This window comes from Labrus mixtus, chromosome 3 (genome assembly GCF_963584025.1).
Source record: "Labrus mixtus chromosome 3, fLabMix1.1, whole genome shotgun sequence".
Classification (NCBI taxonomy): Eukaryota; Metazoa; Chordata; class Actinopteri; order Labriformes; family Labridae; genus Labrus; species Labrus mixtus.
In genome coordinates, this window is record NC_083614.1 from 34727030 (window position 1) to 34742508 (window position 15479).

At 43.2% G+C, this 15479-nt stretch overlaps 2 protein-coding genes across 6 annotated transcripts in view; both read right to left on the reverse strand.

Moving 5' to 3' along the window:
- Nucleotides 1–143: 143 nt before the first annotated feature.
- zbtb37 (zinc finger and BTB domain containing 37) lies at nucleotides 144–9856 on the reverse strand. Of its 5 annotated transcripts, none has more exons than XR_009672832.1 (5): nucleotides 9480–9856; nucleotides 8037–8980; nucleotides 7579–7678; nucleotides 3140–4995; nucleotides 144–3041 (listed from the first exon to the last, which is right to left on the reverse strand). XR_009672832.1 is itself a non-coding variant. In XM_061034706.1 (4 exons), exons 2-4 carry the CDS (start codon nucleotides 8966–8968, stop codon nucleotides 4468–4470), a joined length of 1560 nt encoding a protein of 519 aa, XP_060890689.1. In that variant the 5' UTR covers nucleotides 8969–8980; nucleotides 9480–9856; the 3' UTR covers nucleotides 144–4467. The 5 variants fall into 5 exon arrangements, 1 of the variants encoding a protein (XP_060890689.1); XR_009672833.1 differs by having other exon boundaries at nucleotides 144–2873; nucleotides 3126–4995; XR_009672830.1 differs by having other exon boundaries at nucleotides 144–3055; nucleotides 3126–4995.
- Nucleotides 9857–10726: 870 nt separating this feature from the next.
- Nucleotides 10727–15479, reverse strand: part of LOC132971997 (uncharacterized) — a 7473-nt gene continuing 2720 nt past the window's right edge. Inside the window, exons 3-5 of the mRNA XM_061034826.1 lie at nucleotides 12157–12450; nucleotides 11783–12073; nucleotides 10727–11027 (exon numbers count right to left, since the gene is read on the reverse strand). Of these exons, the coding sequence (XP_060890809.1) occupies nucleotides 10855–11027; nucleotides 11783–12073; nucleotides 12157–12450 (758 nt within the window). The 3' untranslated portion in view covers nucleotides 10727–10854. The remainder of the gene's footprint in view (nucleotides 11028–11782; nucleotides 12074–12156; nucleotides 12451–15479) is intronic.

Here is a 15479-nt window from a genome sequence, read left to right on the forward strand (position 1 = left end):
CATTCTAAAAAGTCTGTTTTTACAGCAGAGATTAACATGTTTACAGCGTGTTTACAGTTCATGGCTTCGAACCTGATCACCTGACCTGTGCATGCAGGACAGGTGCATTGTGGGTCGGAGAATAAAGAGAGTTGAGTCGCTGCTGTTTGACACTTAAAGTGCTTTATTTCCTTTAAAGGAGATGCATCCTGTGAGTGATCTAGTGGTCATGGTGAAAGAAGCTTCTTCACATTTTTATTAACTAATAATTAACCTTTGACCCCCCATCCCCCCATCCCCCCCCTCCACCAACAGAGACATGCAACATAAAGATCTTCACATAAATCCTCTACAGAGCGTTCAGTACCTCCTCTGTAAAAAATGTACAGTAATAAAAGTTAACTTGACGTAAGTCGTCTTGTTTCGATATATTAGGATATACTTTAAGAACAGTAACGAGCGATCTCGTAACGTGGAGAGATCCCAATGATTCGTCGATAGGCTCGTCGTGGTCGCGCTCACTGAATATATTCACACAGAAAAAGGATCGGACTGAACGAAACGACGTTTGGCGTGAAACAAACGAGTCGCTGCGACTCAAAGACGATGAAGAGCACAGGCGAGGAAGATGAGGTTTGGATGTTTTCACAGTTTGAAATAAAACTGAAGATCCATCAAAGAGGAAAAGTCAGAGGTCACTGGAGTTCAGAGTCGACCGTTCTGTTTGATACCACCATTAACCTTTGATCTTTAATCTACTGCACATATACGTCGGTATCGTTTCATACGAATGCATCGCGGACGTACTTGTGCAGCCAGGACGGCATGCAGTGTGCGTGCGTGTTTGTGTATCAAACAGGCATCAATATCTTCTGACTCCGTTCTATCCTAACGACTCTGGTCGAAGGTCAGAGGTCAGAGTGTTTCTATCAACTTCAAAAACTGGCGTTGTGACACGGCGCCCCTGCGTGGGGTTTCCCGGGCGCCATAGGGCTGTGACTCGACACTGACGGGGCAAACTGTGAGCCTGAATCCTCAGGAAGTCCCGCCTTTGACACGGCTAATAGCCTATCACAGTTTAGGATTTTTGGAGTGGCCAATCAGATTTCTAGTGTGGCCCTCTGGACACACCCCTGCATTTTTATTCTCCTCTGTGATTGGTCTCTTTTCGTGTTGTGGCGCCTCCTTCCATGTGCGACAGAAATAAACTTTCCTTGATTTAAACTCAAGTTATGACGTTTTCAGCACCTCGTGCCGAAGTTTAACCATCTTTGATTTCAGCGCGTTGATTTGATCTTTACAGATTCTTAAATGTTAAAGATTCTCGTTTGGTTGTGAAGTCAGCGAGACGAGAACCCGAGGTAAATAAAATACTCTGATTCCGAATGTTTTCTTATGAAGTGGATTATTCTTTCACTCTGATCAGACTTCTCCTCCTTCATGGATCAAACTGACGTAAAACTGGTTTGAAATGACGAGTTAATGGAAGAAGACGTTTCAGTGCAGAGAGCGGCCGACCCGTTTACGTTTGAAAATGCTCGTGTTCGAAGTTCATGACTTCTTGATTCATTTTATAAAAGAGAAGAGAAATCGTGTTTTTCCTTGAACGAAGGACTCGTCTGTTCCGGTCTCTGCTGCACTGAGTTCAGTCCGTCTGCTCCTCGAGTCTCCGCAGGTCGACTGTTCGAGTCCGAGCCGAGCAACAAATTTCTCCTCGTGCAAAGTTCAACCTCATCGACTTAAAGATTCAATCATCTGAAAGTTTTTATCCAGAACAATCGACCCGATGTTTTTAACATTAGCCTGAATAAGTGAAAAACATGGTTAGCTTAGCATAATCACGTGTTTCCTGCTCGTTCTGTAGGGGTTCAACGTTTGTGTCGTTAACTTTCAACACGTCCTGAAGGTCAGGAAAGCCGTGAAGATGACCAGTAAACCTGCCCAGACTCTCGTCGTTGTCATCACTGATTTTAGTTCCACGCTGCCCTGCTCAGATTTGTGTTTTTGTCGCCCTCTGCAGAGACTCACAGGAGTTTCTAACCTGCTTCTGCCGAGTTTATTTACAGGTGAGTTTTGTTTCTGCGGCCTGTAGCTGCACTGAGGTTTAGCCGTTAGCGTTCTGCTACGTAGGGAAAGGTAAACGTCTGATTCACTGAATAAAGAAAGTCTGTATACCTGATAGTTCCTGTTTTAGCCTGAAGAGTGAGGCGACGGCGGCGGCAAAACTCGAGTCCATCCAGCCGGAGTGAGGACAGAGCCGCTGAGTTCAGTTTGCATAAAAAAATGAAACGTCCTCTGAGAGTCGGATTCACAGCTGTGTAGAGAAACAGTAACAGCCAATCTGTGTGCTACCTGCCCGCCGAGCGTACACCTGGACTGAGCTCGCTTACATCATCATGAAAAAAAAACATCTTAGTAGTTTAAATATGTTTGTCTGATAATACGTGAAGATTAATAATAGTTCTGTTTATAAAAAGTTCACTTTGAACCCGTCTCTCTCGCTCCCCTCGATAAGTGCTGAAGTTGTTGTCTTTCCTTTGGTTGCCAGGTGAGCTCACCTGCTCCCCCCTCCTCCTCCAGCAGGTGAACTTTGACCCTCTCAGGAGGGGTTTTTAAGTCCACCTGGCCTGGTTTCTACATCCATCTGGTCGGACAGGGTCCAGCTCCTCATCCTGTCCCTGCTGATCGACGTCGACCTGATCACAGCGTCTGCTGTGATGATGCATCAACGCCTCTGCACCTGTGAGTCTGCACCTGTGAGTCTGCACCTGTGAGTCCGCACCTGTGAGTCCGCACCTGTGAGTCCGCACCTGTGAGTCTGCACCTGTGAGACCGCACCTGTGAGTCCGCACCTGTGAGTCCGCACCTGTGAGTCTGCACCTGTGAGACCGCACCTGTGAGTCCGCACCTGTGAGTCTGCACCTGTGAGTCTGCACCTGTGAGACCACACCTGTGAGACCGCACCTGTGAGTCTGCACCTGTGAGTCCGCACCTGTGAGTCCGCACCTGTGAGACCACACCTGTGAGTCCGCACCTGTGAGTCCGCACCTGTGAGTCTGCACCTGTGAGACCGCACCTGTGAGTCCGCACCTGTGAGACCACACCTGTGAGACCGCACCTGTGAGTCCGCACCTGTGAGACCACACCTGTGAGTCCGCACCTGTGAGACACTTTGAAGCTACCTTTCTATGTTCTTCGATCATCTGTGGTTAAAATAAAAGCTTTAAAATCTGTGTAGCTTCAGTTTTTTGTTCTGGCTGCAGACTTCAAGGTGAGCGAGACGTTGTGGATCAGGTCGACGCCGTCTCCTCTAACGTGTAACTCCTGTCGTCCGTCACACACATTGTCAGAGCAAAAAAGTGTCCAAGAAAACAAAAACAAAACAAACACATGCTTGTCTATAAAAATATCTGAGAAGACTGATGGGGTTCTCTGTGTGAGTCGGTCAGAGCGCCCCCCGGTGGTGCTGTGCGGTGCAGCAGCTGTATTGCGTAGTGATGAGAGGTAACTGTGTAGCTTATCTGAGGCTGGACTCGGACTCGGTCCAGGTTTCCTGCTGTGAGTCGGTCAACAGGCTGCCCGATGGTTCCTTTAATCTACCCGAGGTTCAAAGGTGAGAAAAAAAAAACAACGTTAAAGAATTCACGCTAACGCCGCTAATCCAGCGTGATCACAGATTCCGCCTGCTGTTACTTCATGGACGTGATGGAGGTGAACGTTTATCTGTTTACACCCCGAGCTTTCAAAAGCAACCAATGAGCCAATGAGCTTCTTCTTCAGGGCCGGTTAAGCGGAGGGGGGGGGGGGAATGTGAGCGTCTGATTGGGCCGCTGGTTGAAGTTGAGGACTTAGAGAGTAGGGTGACACGGTGTAGTGCGAGACCTGCGTACACTTTGAAATGAAACAGAAACAGTGTCAGTCTGTTCCTCCTTAACGGCACTAAAGTTGAGAAACTGCGATCACACTGGAACACGTTCTTTAACAGTCGTGTTTTTCTCATTTGAACCTTTTTGTGCATCTAAATCTCATCATGCCGTGTGGCACTTTGAGAGCGCAGGATTATCAGCTGACCCTCGCCGCTCCAGATTGTCTCAAGGCAAAAATAAAGGATTGAAGTGTTAAACTGGCACTGAGTAGTTTGGCAAGTTTCCACCAGACAGACTGTTGTGATGCTGCATTGTGAATAATAACCTGTAGTCATAAGAAGCTGTAATATAAAAGTAGAAATCTGTAACATAACATCGACGGAGGCAAACGAGGACCACTGTGTGGCGTATGAGGTTGTTGGAGTGTGTGGCGTTTCTTAATTTTTAGCTTAATCGGTTCCGTTTGGTTTGTGAAGGTAGATGCGGTTTAAAGCGGAAAAAAATCTCAGTTCGGACTCTGAGGTGTTCGTTCGGTCGTTAGGTTCATTTTCCTGATGGTTCAGGAACATCAGGGTCACCCCCCACCCCCCCATCTGAAACCCACCCTGCTGCTACCCTCGGGTCAGTCGGGCCCCGTGGTGGAGACGGAGCCCTGAGGACCCTCGCTGTACTGGCCCCCACCGCTGCTGCTCCCACCACCCCCGCCCTCAGGATCCTCCTGGCTGGGGGAGGCCTCATCACTCGGGCCCCCCCTGGATGTGATGGAGGTGGTGGTGGTCTCAGGTGAGGCGCTGTGGGCCTCCTGGGGGGCGCAGCCTGGATGGTTCTTGCGGAAGTGCTGGTTGAGGATGGCCTGGAAGGGGAAGCTCTTGCCGCAGACGTGGCAGTGGAAGGGCTTGTTGCCGGTGTGCTTGCGGATGTGGTACTCCAGCTGGTCTTTGCGGGTGTACTTCTTCCCGCAGAGGCGGCAGACGAACGGCGTGATGCCCATGTGCAGGCGCATGTGGCGGTCCAGGCTTCCTTTCTGGTTGAAGGACTTGCAGCAGTAGATGCAGGTGAGCCTGGGGTTGTAGCGGAACCAGCGGTCTCCTACCTGCTCCCTCAGGTAGTCCTCATAACCTCCCATGTCAAACGCAGCGTGCTCCTCCCCCTGACAAGCAGAGCAAACGGTTAATCCAGACGAGAAAGAACAAAATGCAACACACTGAATCTCAAACCTCTGGATGAACATTGAGCCCAAGACTCACCGCTGGGGCTTAGATAGAGGACTAAACTACCGAGTCGATCTGCAGAGTCCCTCTGCACCTTTAAGAAAAAGCTAAAGACCAAGCTCTTTCATGAATACCTACTAACTTAATGATGATGGTCTCCATATTATTGATGATGATGATGGTAATGACGATGGTTTTTGTTTGATAACGACGACTTATAAGATGGTTTCTATACTGATTAGAGCTCTCAAGAACTGCCCTCAATGTTGTGCTTTGCCTCTGGTCACTTCCTGTCAGCACCTGTGTGTCCAATCAGACTCAAAGCTGATCGTTTGCTCTTACTGACATTGTTCCCTTTTTTCTAGATCCTTGCTTGTGTTGTTCTTACTCTCTGATGTACGTCGCTTTGGAGAAAAGAGTCTGATAAGAGAAATGTAGAATTGTAAACTGGTTCAGAGCCTCTTAATTTTACCTTTACCGGTTTGGGTCGGCCCTGTCTGAATCCTAGTGAGGGGTCTAACGGCCATACTTAGAGAGCTGCTCGAAATGTTTCTAATTTAAGGCCGTTAAGAGGTTCTATGTCTTTGTAAATCTTTAAAAACAAGAACTCAATCTTTATGAAAGGTTTGTGGGTTCGGCAGGGATCATCGCTTAGAGCTAACACACGGTAAGCTAGGAGGTTGTAGCTGCAGGAGTGAAAGTTTTATCTTTAAAACATTGCAGTTGTTGTTTGGGAGGATCACAGGCTCTAGGGATCTGTTTGGGTTCTAATGAGTCCTGGAGGGTTAGGGTTAGGGTAACTGCCCACTAAGGAGGTTCTGGTGGTGCTTTAGGGGAGTCTAGGGGTAATTAACATAAAGTATTCCTTTATGGGGCCACTGGTTGATTCTGAGGAGGATCAAGAAGTCTTTGGAGCCTACAGGTTTAGGGATCCTTTGGGAGAATCTTTGGGGAATTTAAGAGGTTCTAGGGAGACCCATCGAGTCCCCTGGCAAATAAGGAGGTTCTGAAATGAAAAGGCATCGTTTAGATAGTTCAGATATTCTAGAAGTCACGGTGGAGATTTGATGGTCGACCGAGGCGTTAAAGATGTTTTGTTAACATCAGTTTGTTAAGACAAACTGAGGAAAGTTGAAAAGAGATGTTCGGGGGTCACGGTTTAATGAAGGAATGTAAAGAGTCTCAGTAGGGCTGTCACTTTTTCAATAAAAAAACACTTTATTAATTTAGAACATGACGCACTAATGTTCCAACACGCTCCCCGTGCACGCCACCGCCGCAAACACCAAACATTATCATTTCATTTTACCGGATCAGTAATGAACCTAAAACCAACAAACAGCTTGTTGACGATCCAAAAGTGACGACTTCAACAGAAACACGTCAGCTCTCCTTTATGTTTACATTATGACCTGCTGACGAGAACGCCGTTCAGAGCGCGCACACGTTACTCGTACACAGAGCGAGCCAGCTTGGAGAGTTTCAGGTTTGTAGAGACCCTGTGTCTCTCCACCAATCAGAGAGCTGCTGTCTGCAGAGAGACGAGTCTGCGTGCCACAACATCACGTCTTCATTTACTGAGGTCAAGAGGTCATGCAATGGTTGGTCAAGTTACCCTGAGAGCGCCCTCTGCTGGATCAAACTGAGCTGATAGACTGAATTCTTTTAATTCAATCATCTCATTACAGTTCAGATGTGAAACTTTCTTCCCCGGGTTCAAATGGCGCCGTAATCAACCGCTCGTTAGCTTGATTTGCAAAGTGGAAACGGTGCATTAATAAAATCCATCTCCCTGATTGGACATTTTTTTGCTTTGATTTGCGTTAACATGGGGGCAAATCTTTTTAGGCTAACCGCCATCAAAGGCTCTTCAGAATAAAACACTACACTTCTCCACCTTCAAAATAAAAGCGTGAGATGTCCTACAGTTTAACGCGTTGGACAGCGAGCTTCAGATGCTGCGAGACACAAAGTGGAATCTTCTGCTCGCAGTCAGTGGGGCGTGTTCAAACTGAAGGAAACATATTGAAAGGTTTCCGTAAGTAGTATCCAAGATTTGATGTTTTTTTAAAGTTCACTACGAGGATTCAAGGACTTTCTTTGTGAGTGTTCTAGGAGTGTGAATATCTAAGTGTCAGATCAGGAGGTTTTTCAAGAGATCGCACTTTACCAACACTATTTAGAGGACCTACTGGCGGCGTCAGCGAGGAGGTCAGAACGAGCATCAAGACGGTTTTTTCCTCATAGTCCACTGCACAGCTCCTACATTTCACCTTTTCTACATTTTGTGTTTTTTATATTTTACATGTTTAAATTCTATTTTATATATTGTAATATCTTCTTCTTCTGTATTATTTAAGTTGTTGCTAGTTCTGCTTTATTTCCTTGTTAATTGTTTAGCACCAACACACCAAGTCAAATTCACTGTATGTGTAAATGTACTTGGTAATAAACCCAGATTCTGATTCTGATTCGTTTATGTGTTTGATTCAGAAACAGAGATGAAGGCGAGCTGCTGGTACCTTGGAGCTCGGCTGTCGCAGCTCGTCCGCCCTGCTGGGAGACTCGCTCTTGGCTCTCTGACGCTCCGCCACGACCACAACGCTGCCGGTGGGACTGAACCTGAGACACACACACACACACAGACACACACACACACACACACACAGACACACAGACACACACACACACACACACACACACACACACACACACACAGACACAGACACACACACACACACACACAGACACACAGACACACACACACACACAGACACACACACACACACACACACAGACACACACACACACACACACAGACACACAGACACACACACACACACACACACACACACACACACACACACACACACAGACACACACACACACACACACACACAGACACACACACACACATGTTGAGAACACAAACTGTCTCCAGGCGGGGTGGCGTCCTGCAGCGCCTGATTGGTCGACTCACCTGTCCGTCTCGCTGAAGCTGGAGGACGGTTGAGCGCTCCGCGCCCCGAGAGCGCTCATCGGGCCCGTCACCAGCGTGCTGCGTCCTGACGTGTCGATCATCACGGTGCCCCCCTCCTCTTCGGGCCCCCCCTCCTCTTGGAGCTCTCCCGCTCCGATCCAGTCCTCCATCCTCTCCGTCTTGATTCTCACGCGCTCCATTGCCCCGCCCCCCTCCTCTGCGCTGCCGCTGCGCTCCGGCTCGCTGCTCGTCTCCACGTACCACTGACCGGCCCGGTTGATGCGAAGGATTGGTTCTTTGCCCGCTCTGATGGCGGCGGCGGCAGCCTCAGGACCCTCCAGTCCGCTGTTCTCCACGGTGGGCGGCGGGCTGAGCGGCTCCTCGACGGGACTGATCGCCTCGCACGCCTCCGCCACTCCCCGGGAACCGAGGAGCCGCAGGGTGGCGTGATGACCACCGCCTCTCACCACCGCCTCCAGGGTCCGGTTGACCCGGGTGATCCGGATGGCGTCTTCCGAGGGCTCCTCCTCCATGTCGGCCAGGCTGATCTTCAGGTGGATGCCCTCCAGGATCTGCGTGCAGCGGTCGATGATGTGCTGCATCTGCAGGAAGCTGGCGGCGGTCAGGTAACTGATGATGTCAGCGAGCTGCAGGCAGAGGCGCCCCGTGTAGCAGAAGGTCAGCAGCTGCTCGAACACCGACGGGTTGCGGATCACGGTCAGCGACACCGTGCTCATCTGGCTCAGGGACATGTGGTCCCGGAAGTATGGCGAGCTGGCGGCGAGGACCACCTTGTGGGCCCGGAAGCTCTGACCCTGGACGTTGACCACGATGTCGCAGAGCCGGCCCTGAACGCGCAGCTGGTTCAGGTGGGACAGAACCGAGTTACTGAAGTCCGGGATGTCGAGCTGGATGCTGCCGGAGCGCTCCATGCTGCAGGGTCACTGAAACCACAGAAACCAGACCGGATCAAAGACTCAGCACGCCAACAGAGCTGTGACATCACTGATTGGAGGCGGGGTCACAGCAGAGATATACCAGCAGTTTAACTTATTTCAATGTTTCTTTTTAACGGTTTTATTGAACGTCTCTAAGACCCCTGATGTTGATATCTGCTTTAATGATCGATAGTTTGGAAAAGTAGAAAACAGGAAACTTAAGAAAGTGTGCAAGTGTGATAAAAACAACACATGACTCAACATCCGGGGTCTGGGACTTTGTGTAGCTGTGGTATCAAACAGGTAATACTGGTATCATGATGACCCTGCTGTCACCTGGACCAAACTGACCGGAAGTCAGAGCTAGTTGATCAGACTCTGACAGGTCTCAGGTGTCAGCAGGACCCCTGTCCCGGACTGACAGCAGGACCCTAGAGACAGATCCAGATCCGTGCTGATCCGTCCCGCGGGACCAGGTGAACCTCAGGTGTTCTGCAGCACTCACCTGAGAGGCGGACAGGAGAGATCGGGTGTGGTTTCGGGGGTGCAATCGAGTCTTCAGTCCTGCAGCTAGCTCAGCATAGTTATCAGGGCGGGAGAGGACGGCAGCTCGGCTCAGCACGGCTCGGCTCGGCACGGCTCGGCCCGGCAGACTGCAGCTCCACCCGCCGCTCCTCCGGGCTCCGCGGCTCCAGCGGCGAACGTGACGCGTTCAAGGCCGGGGAGCAGCAGCTGAGCTCGGGTCCGTCAGCAGCCGCTCTGCCTCCATCCCGCTCGGACGCCTCAGGTTCGGTTCGGTGTCGGCGGACCGCTGCGGACTCTCATCTTCCTTTTTCACGGCAGAAGGGCCGAGGCTGCAGGAAGGAAGGAGGGAAGGAAGAAAACGCGCGGTGCGTGCTGGGAAATGGAGTTAATTTCCTGGAGAATAGCTGGCTGATCGGCTATGACAAGGACTACATTTCCCGTCATCCACTTGAGCGCAGAGGGGTCATCATGGCACTTGGAGTTTGGCAAAGTGGAGTTTACACACACACACACACACACTAACAACCACACAGACACACACACACACACACACACACACACACACACACTAACAACCACACACACACACACACAGACACACACAGACACACACAGACACACACACACACACACACACACACACACAGACACACACACACACACACACACACACACACACACACACACACACACACACTGCCTGACAGAAACACGTCTATAGATCTGCCTTCCTGTATATTTATATATTTATATTTATATATTTATATTTATTTATATTTATATATTTTTATATTTATATTTTTATATTTATATATTTATATTTATTTATATTTATATATTTTTATATTTTTATATTCATATATTGTTATATTTTTATATTTATATTTTTATATTTTTATATTTATATATTTTTATATTCATATATTTATATATTTTTATATTTATATATTTATATTTTTATATTTATATATTTTTATATTTATATATGTATATTTTCATATATTTATATATTATATTCATAGCATGTACTGCCTGTTCTTTCTGCTGCTCTATCTAAATATCTGTTTAGGGCTTTATTGTCATGAGAAACACGTTTACATCAGCAAAGCTCAAATCAGAATAAAACAGAACTATTAAAGAGCTGTGTTTGATTAATAAAGAGTCTAAAGAGAATAAGTAACCTACAGCTCATTACACAACAAGAAGAGAAGAAGTCCTGTGATTGGTTCATTTGTTTTTATTAGGGGTTAGAAGAGAATCAACAGGATTAACAAACCAGACCTGGGGGGGGGTTCAGAGACCCGCCCCTTTTTTCAGACTGTAACTGAGCTCAGCCATTATGAGGAGGGGGGGGATCAGGCCTGGATGTAGTCACAGGTCTGGTCTGCGGTCAGGTTTCCCCTCGTCACCTGAACAGTGAGCGTCCGTCCGTCGGCTCCCACAGACGTCCAGCTGTCCCTGAACGCCTCCAGCTGATCGTCCTCCACCGACACGCTGCAGTTCACTGACGCCGAGACTCCGCCCACATCTGAAAACAGACTAGAGACATGAGCCAAACCTGCTGACTGCATCCCACGATGACCTTTGACCTGCTGGAGGACTTTGATGACTTTGCTCCTGGACCAATCAAATCTAAGCAAAACAGAATTAAAGGGACAGTAACCTGTTCAGTCTGCATCAGGATCCAGACTGATCCAGACTGATCCAGACTGAAAGAACCTGGACTGATATGAACTGAACTCCAGTGATCTAGACCAGGGGTTCGTTAAGTAGAGGTTTGTACTTTGTCCACTTAGTGAAGTCTAAACGTGGAGATAAACAACGTTATAAAAGTTCAGTTCAGGGGTTTTTAGGCGGTTTGGATCGGCCTGTTAGCACCTGTGAGCCGTAGCGTTGCGTTAACTACCTCCGGGGACGGGGGCGGGGTCTCCTGTCTCTGGCACCTTGATTTTAGGGGCGCAAGCAGAAAGGTTTGGAAACCCCGGACCGGGACCAGAACTGATCTGGATGGATCTGATCTAAAGTGGGGTTCTTAAAAACCACACTTGATGCTGATTGGCTGTGATGAGATCCACTAACACACACTGCATAAGAATAAGGACTCCCAGGACCAGGACCAGGACCAGGTTCTGATATCAGAGAAGTTAAGCTAACAACTCCTGGACCAGGTCTTTCAGACGACGCGTGGAAAGGGAAGTCTGAAGTCCTCGGAGGTGGTTTAGTGCTAACTGCAGGCTAACTCCGCCCTCTGAAGGGTTAGGGAGGATCTGATTGGTTCCTCACCGAGCACAAACAGCTGCTGGTGGTTGCTGAGCTCCGAGCGGATCTGCAGGTCGTGGCGTGGATAGTATCTGCAGGTCAGGTTGACAGGAAGCAGTGGGGCCGGTTTCTTCCAGACCCCGAGCTGCAGTCCGGTCAGGTTCCTGCTGCAGGACCCCCGAGCCACGATGACCTGGTCTCTGTAGAAGTAACAGCTGGAGGCCGGGGGGTGCGGCAGGGAACAGGTGACCGCCACGCTTTCCTCAGGTGAGAGGAAACGATGGCTGACGGACAGACGAGGACCGGGACTGCTACCTGGACCAGAGACCACAAACAGACACACTGAACTAAAATCTAACTTAGTGTTAGCGTAGCTTAGCATCAGGGACTCTTCCTACCCCACACAGTGACCCCGCCCACGTCGCTCTTCACCGAGGTGTACTGCTGCAGGTGGTAGTCGCAGGTGAAGTAGACCCTGCTGCCCACAGGATGTCGTCTCCCCAGCAGCTCGTCGGAGGACAGCAGGAAGACGCACAGGAAGCCCGCCTCCTTCGTCTCTCTGAACGGGACGGCGGCGTGCCGTCTGTACAGGCGACATTCTCCTCCGCTGTAGTCGATGGGCTGCGTGCAGGTGATCTTCACCGATCCACCGTCCTCGATTTCATCGTCACTGATGATGATGGACGGTTTATCTGCAGAGAGGGGGCGTGGTCAGAAGAAGACAAACAGGATCAGATGTGCTGAGACCTGGTCCTGGTCCTGGTCCTGGTCCTGGTGTCAAACAGCTGTGAGTGTATTACTCTGCGTGGCCTGCTGGGGGCAGTGTTTTACAGTTTTACAGCTAACACACTAAAATGACACACAGAGAGCAAAACCTCTTCTCAAGTCTCCAAAAGTCGAAACACATTTTAAAATTCAAAATGTCACTTTTTAAATTCACTGAACATAAAGTCACGTGTGGTTAATAAATGAGCCACCTGGACAAACACCTTTAAAAACTGTAAAGCTCTGCTCCGACGCAGCGCGGGATACGTGTAGAAACACGCTAAAGCCTGCTGACGCCTGATTGGTCAAACCAGCTCAGACTACAAACATGAACCAGAACACTTCCACACGCCCGTGTGCGTCTGGAGATTAGAGATCTTTACTCACCGCTCCAATATGACCTGGCAGCAGCCGTCCACCCTATCGACCAATCAGAGACAAGCAGGAAGTCAGTTCAAAACATAATGGTTTAAAAAATCAGACCAACATGTTAAAGAAACCAAAGTGAGCAGAGGTATGTAGAGACCGCCTGCAGGAGGTCAAATCATTCAACCAACGCCACACGGGGAGTGAGCGGCAGCTGGCGCCTTACTGACACACCCGGGTTAAAGAACTCGTTCCTGTTTTTAAAAGCTCATCAGACAGAAAACCATCTCGACATGTTCATCATCAAATATCAAATCAAACTTCTGAATATAATATAATATAATATAATAAGATATGATATAATATAATATGATATAATATAATATAATATGATATAATATAATATAATATGATATAATATAATATGATATGATATGATATAATATGATATAATATAATATGATATAATATAATATAATATAATATGATATAATATAATATAATATGATATAATATAATATAATATGATATAATATAATATAATATAATATGATATAATATAATATAATATAATATGATATAATATAATATAATATGATATAATATAATATGATAAGATATGATATAATATAATATGATATGATATGATATGATATAATATAATATAATATAATATGATATAATATAATATAATATAATATAATAAGATATGATATAATATAATATGATATAATATAATATAATATGATATAATATAATATAATATGATATAATATAATATAATATGATATAATATAATATGATAAGATATGATATAATATAATATGATATGATATAATATAATATAATATGATATAATATAATATAATATAATAAGATATGATATAATATAATATGATATGATATGATATAATATAATATAATATAATATGATATGATATAATATAATATGATATGATATAATATGATATGATATGATATGATATAATATAATATAATATAATATGATATGATATGATATACTATAATATAATATGATATAATATGATATGATATAATATAATATGATATGATATGATATACTATAATATAATATGATATAATATGATATGATATAATATAATATAATATAATATAATATAATATGATATGATATGATATAATATGATATACTATAATATAATATGATATGATATGATATGATATAATATAATATAATATAATATGATATGATATGATATGATATAATATAATATAATATGATATAATATGATATGATATGATATGATATGATATAATATAATATGATATAATATAATATAATATGATATGATATGATATAATATAATATGATATAATATAATATAATATGATATGATATGATATAATATGATATAATATAATATGATATGATATGATATAATATAATATAATATGATATGATATGATATGATATGATATGATATAATATAATATAATATAATATGATATGATATGATATAATATAATATGATATAATATAATATAATATGATATAATATGATATAATATGATATGATATGATATGATATAATATAATATGATATAATATAATATAATATGATATGATATGATATAATATAATATGATATAATATAATATAATATGATATGATATGATATAATATGATATAATATAATATAATATGATATGATATAATATAATATAATATGATATAATATAATATAATATGATATAATATAATATAATATGATATAATATAATATAATATAATATGATATGATATAATATAATATAATATGATATAATATAATATAATATGATATGATATGATATGATATAATATAATATGATATAATATAATATAATATGATATAATATAATATAATATGATATGATATGATATAATATAATATAATATGATATGATATGATATGATATGATATAATACAATATGATATAATATAATATGATATAATATGATATGATATGATATGATATGATATAATACAATATGATATAATATAATATGATATGATATGATATGATATGATATAATATGATATAATATAATATAATATGATATGATACGATATAATATGATATAATATAATATGATATGATATGATATAATATAATATAATATGATATGATATGATATAATATAATATGATATGATATGATATAATATGATATAATATAATATGATATGATATGATATAATATAATATAATATGATATGATATGATATGATATAATATGATATAATATAATATAATATGATATAATATGATATAATATAATATGATATGATATGATATAATATGATATAATATAATATGATATGATATGATATAATATAATATAATATGATATGATATGATATAATATAATATGATATAATATAATATAATATGATATAATATGATATAATATAATATGATATGATATGATATAATATAATATAATATGATATGATATGATATAATATAATATGATATAATATAATATAATATGATATGATATGATATAATATGATATAATATAATATAATATGATATAATATAATATAATATGATATAATATAATA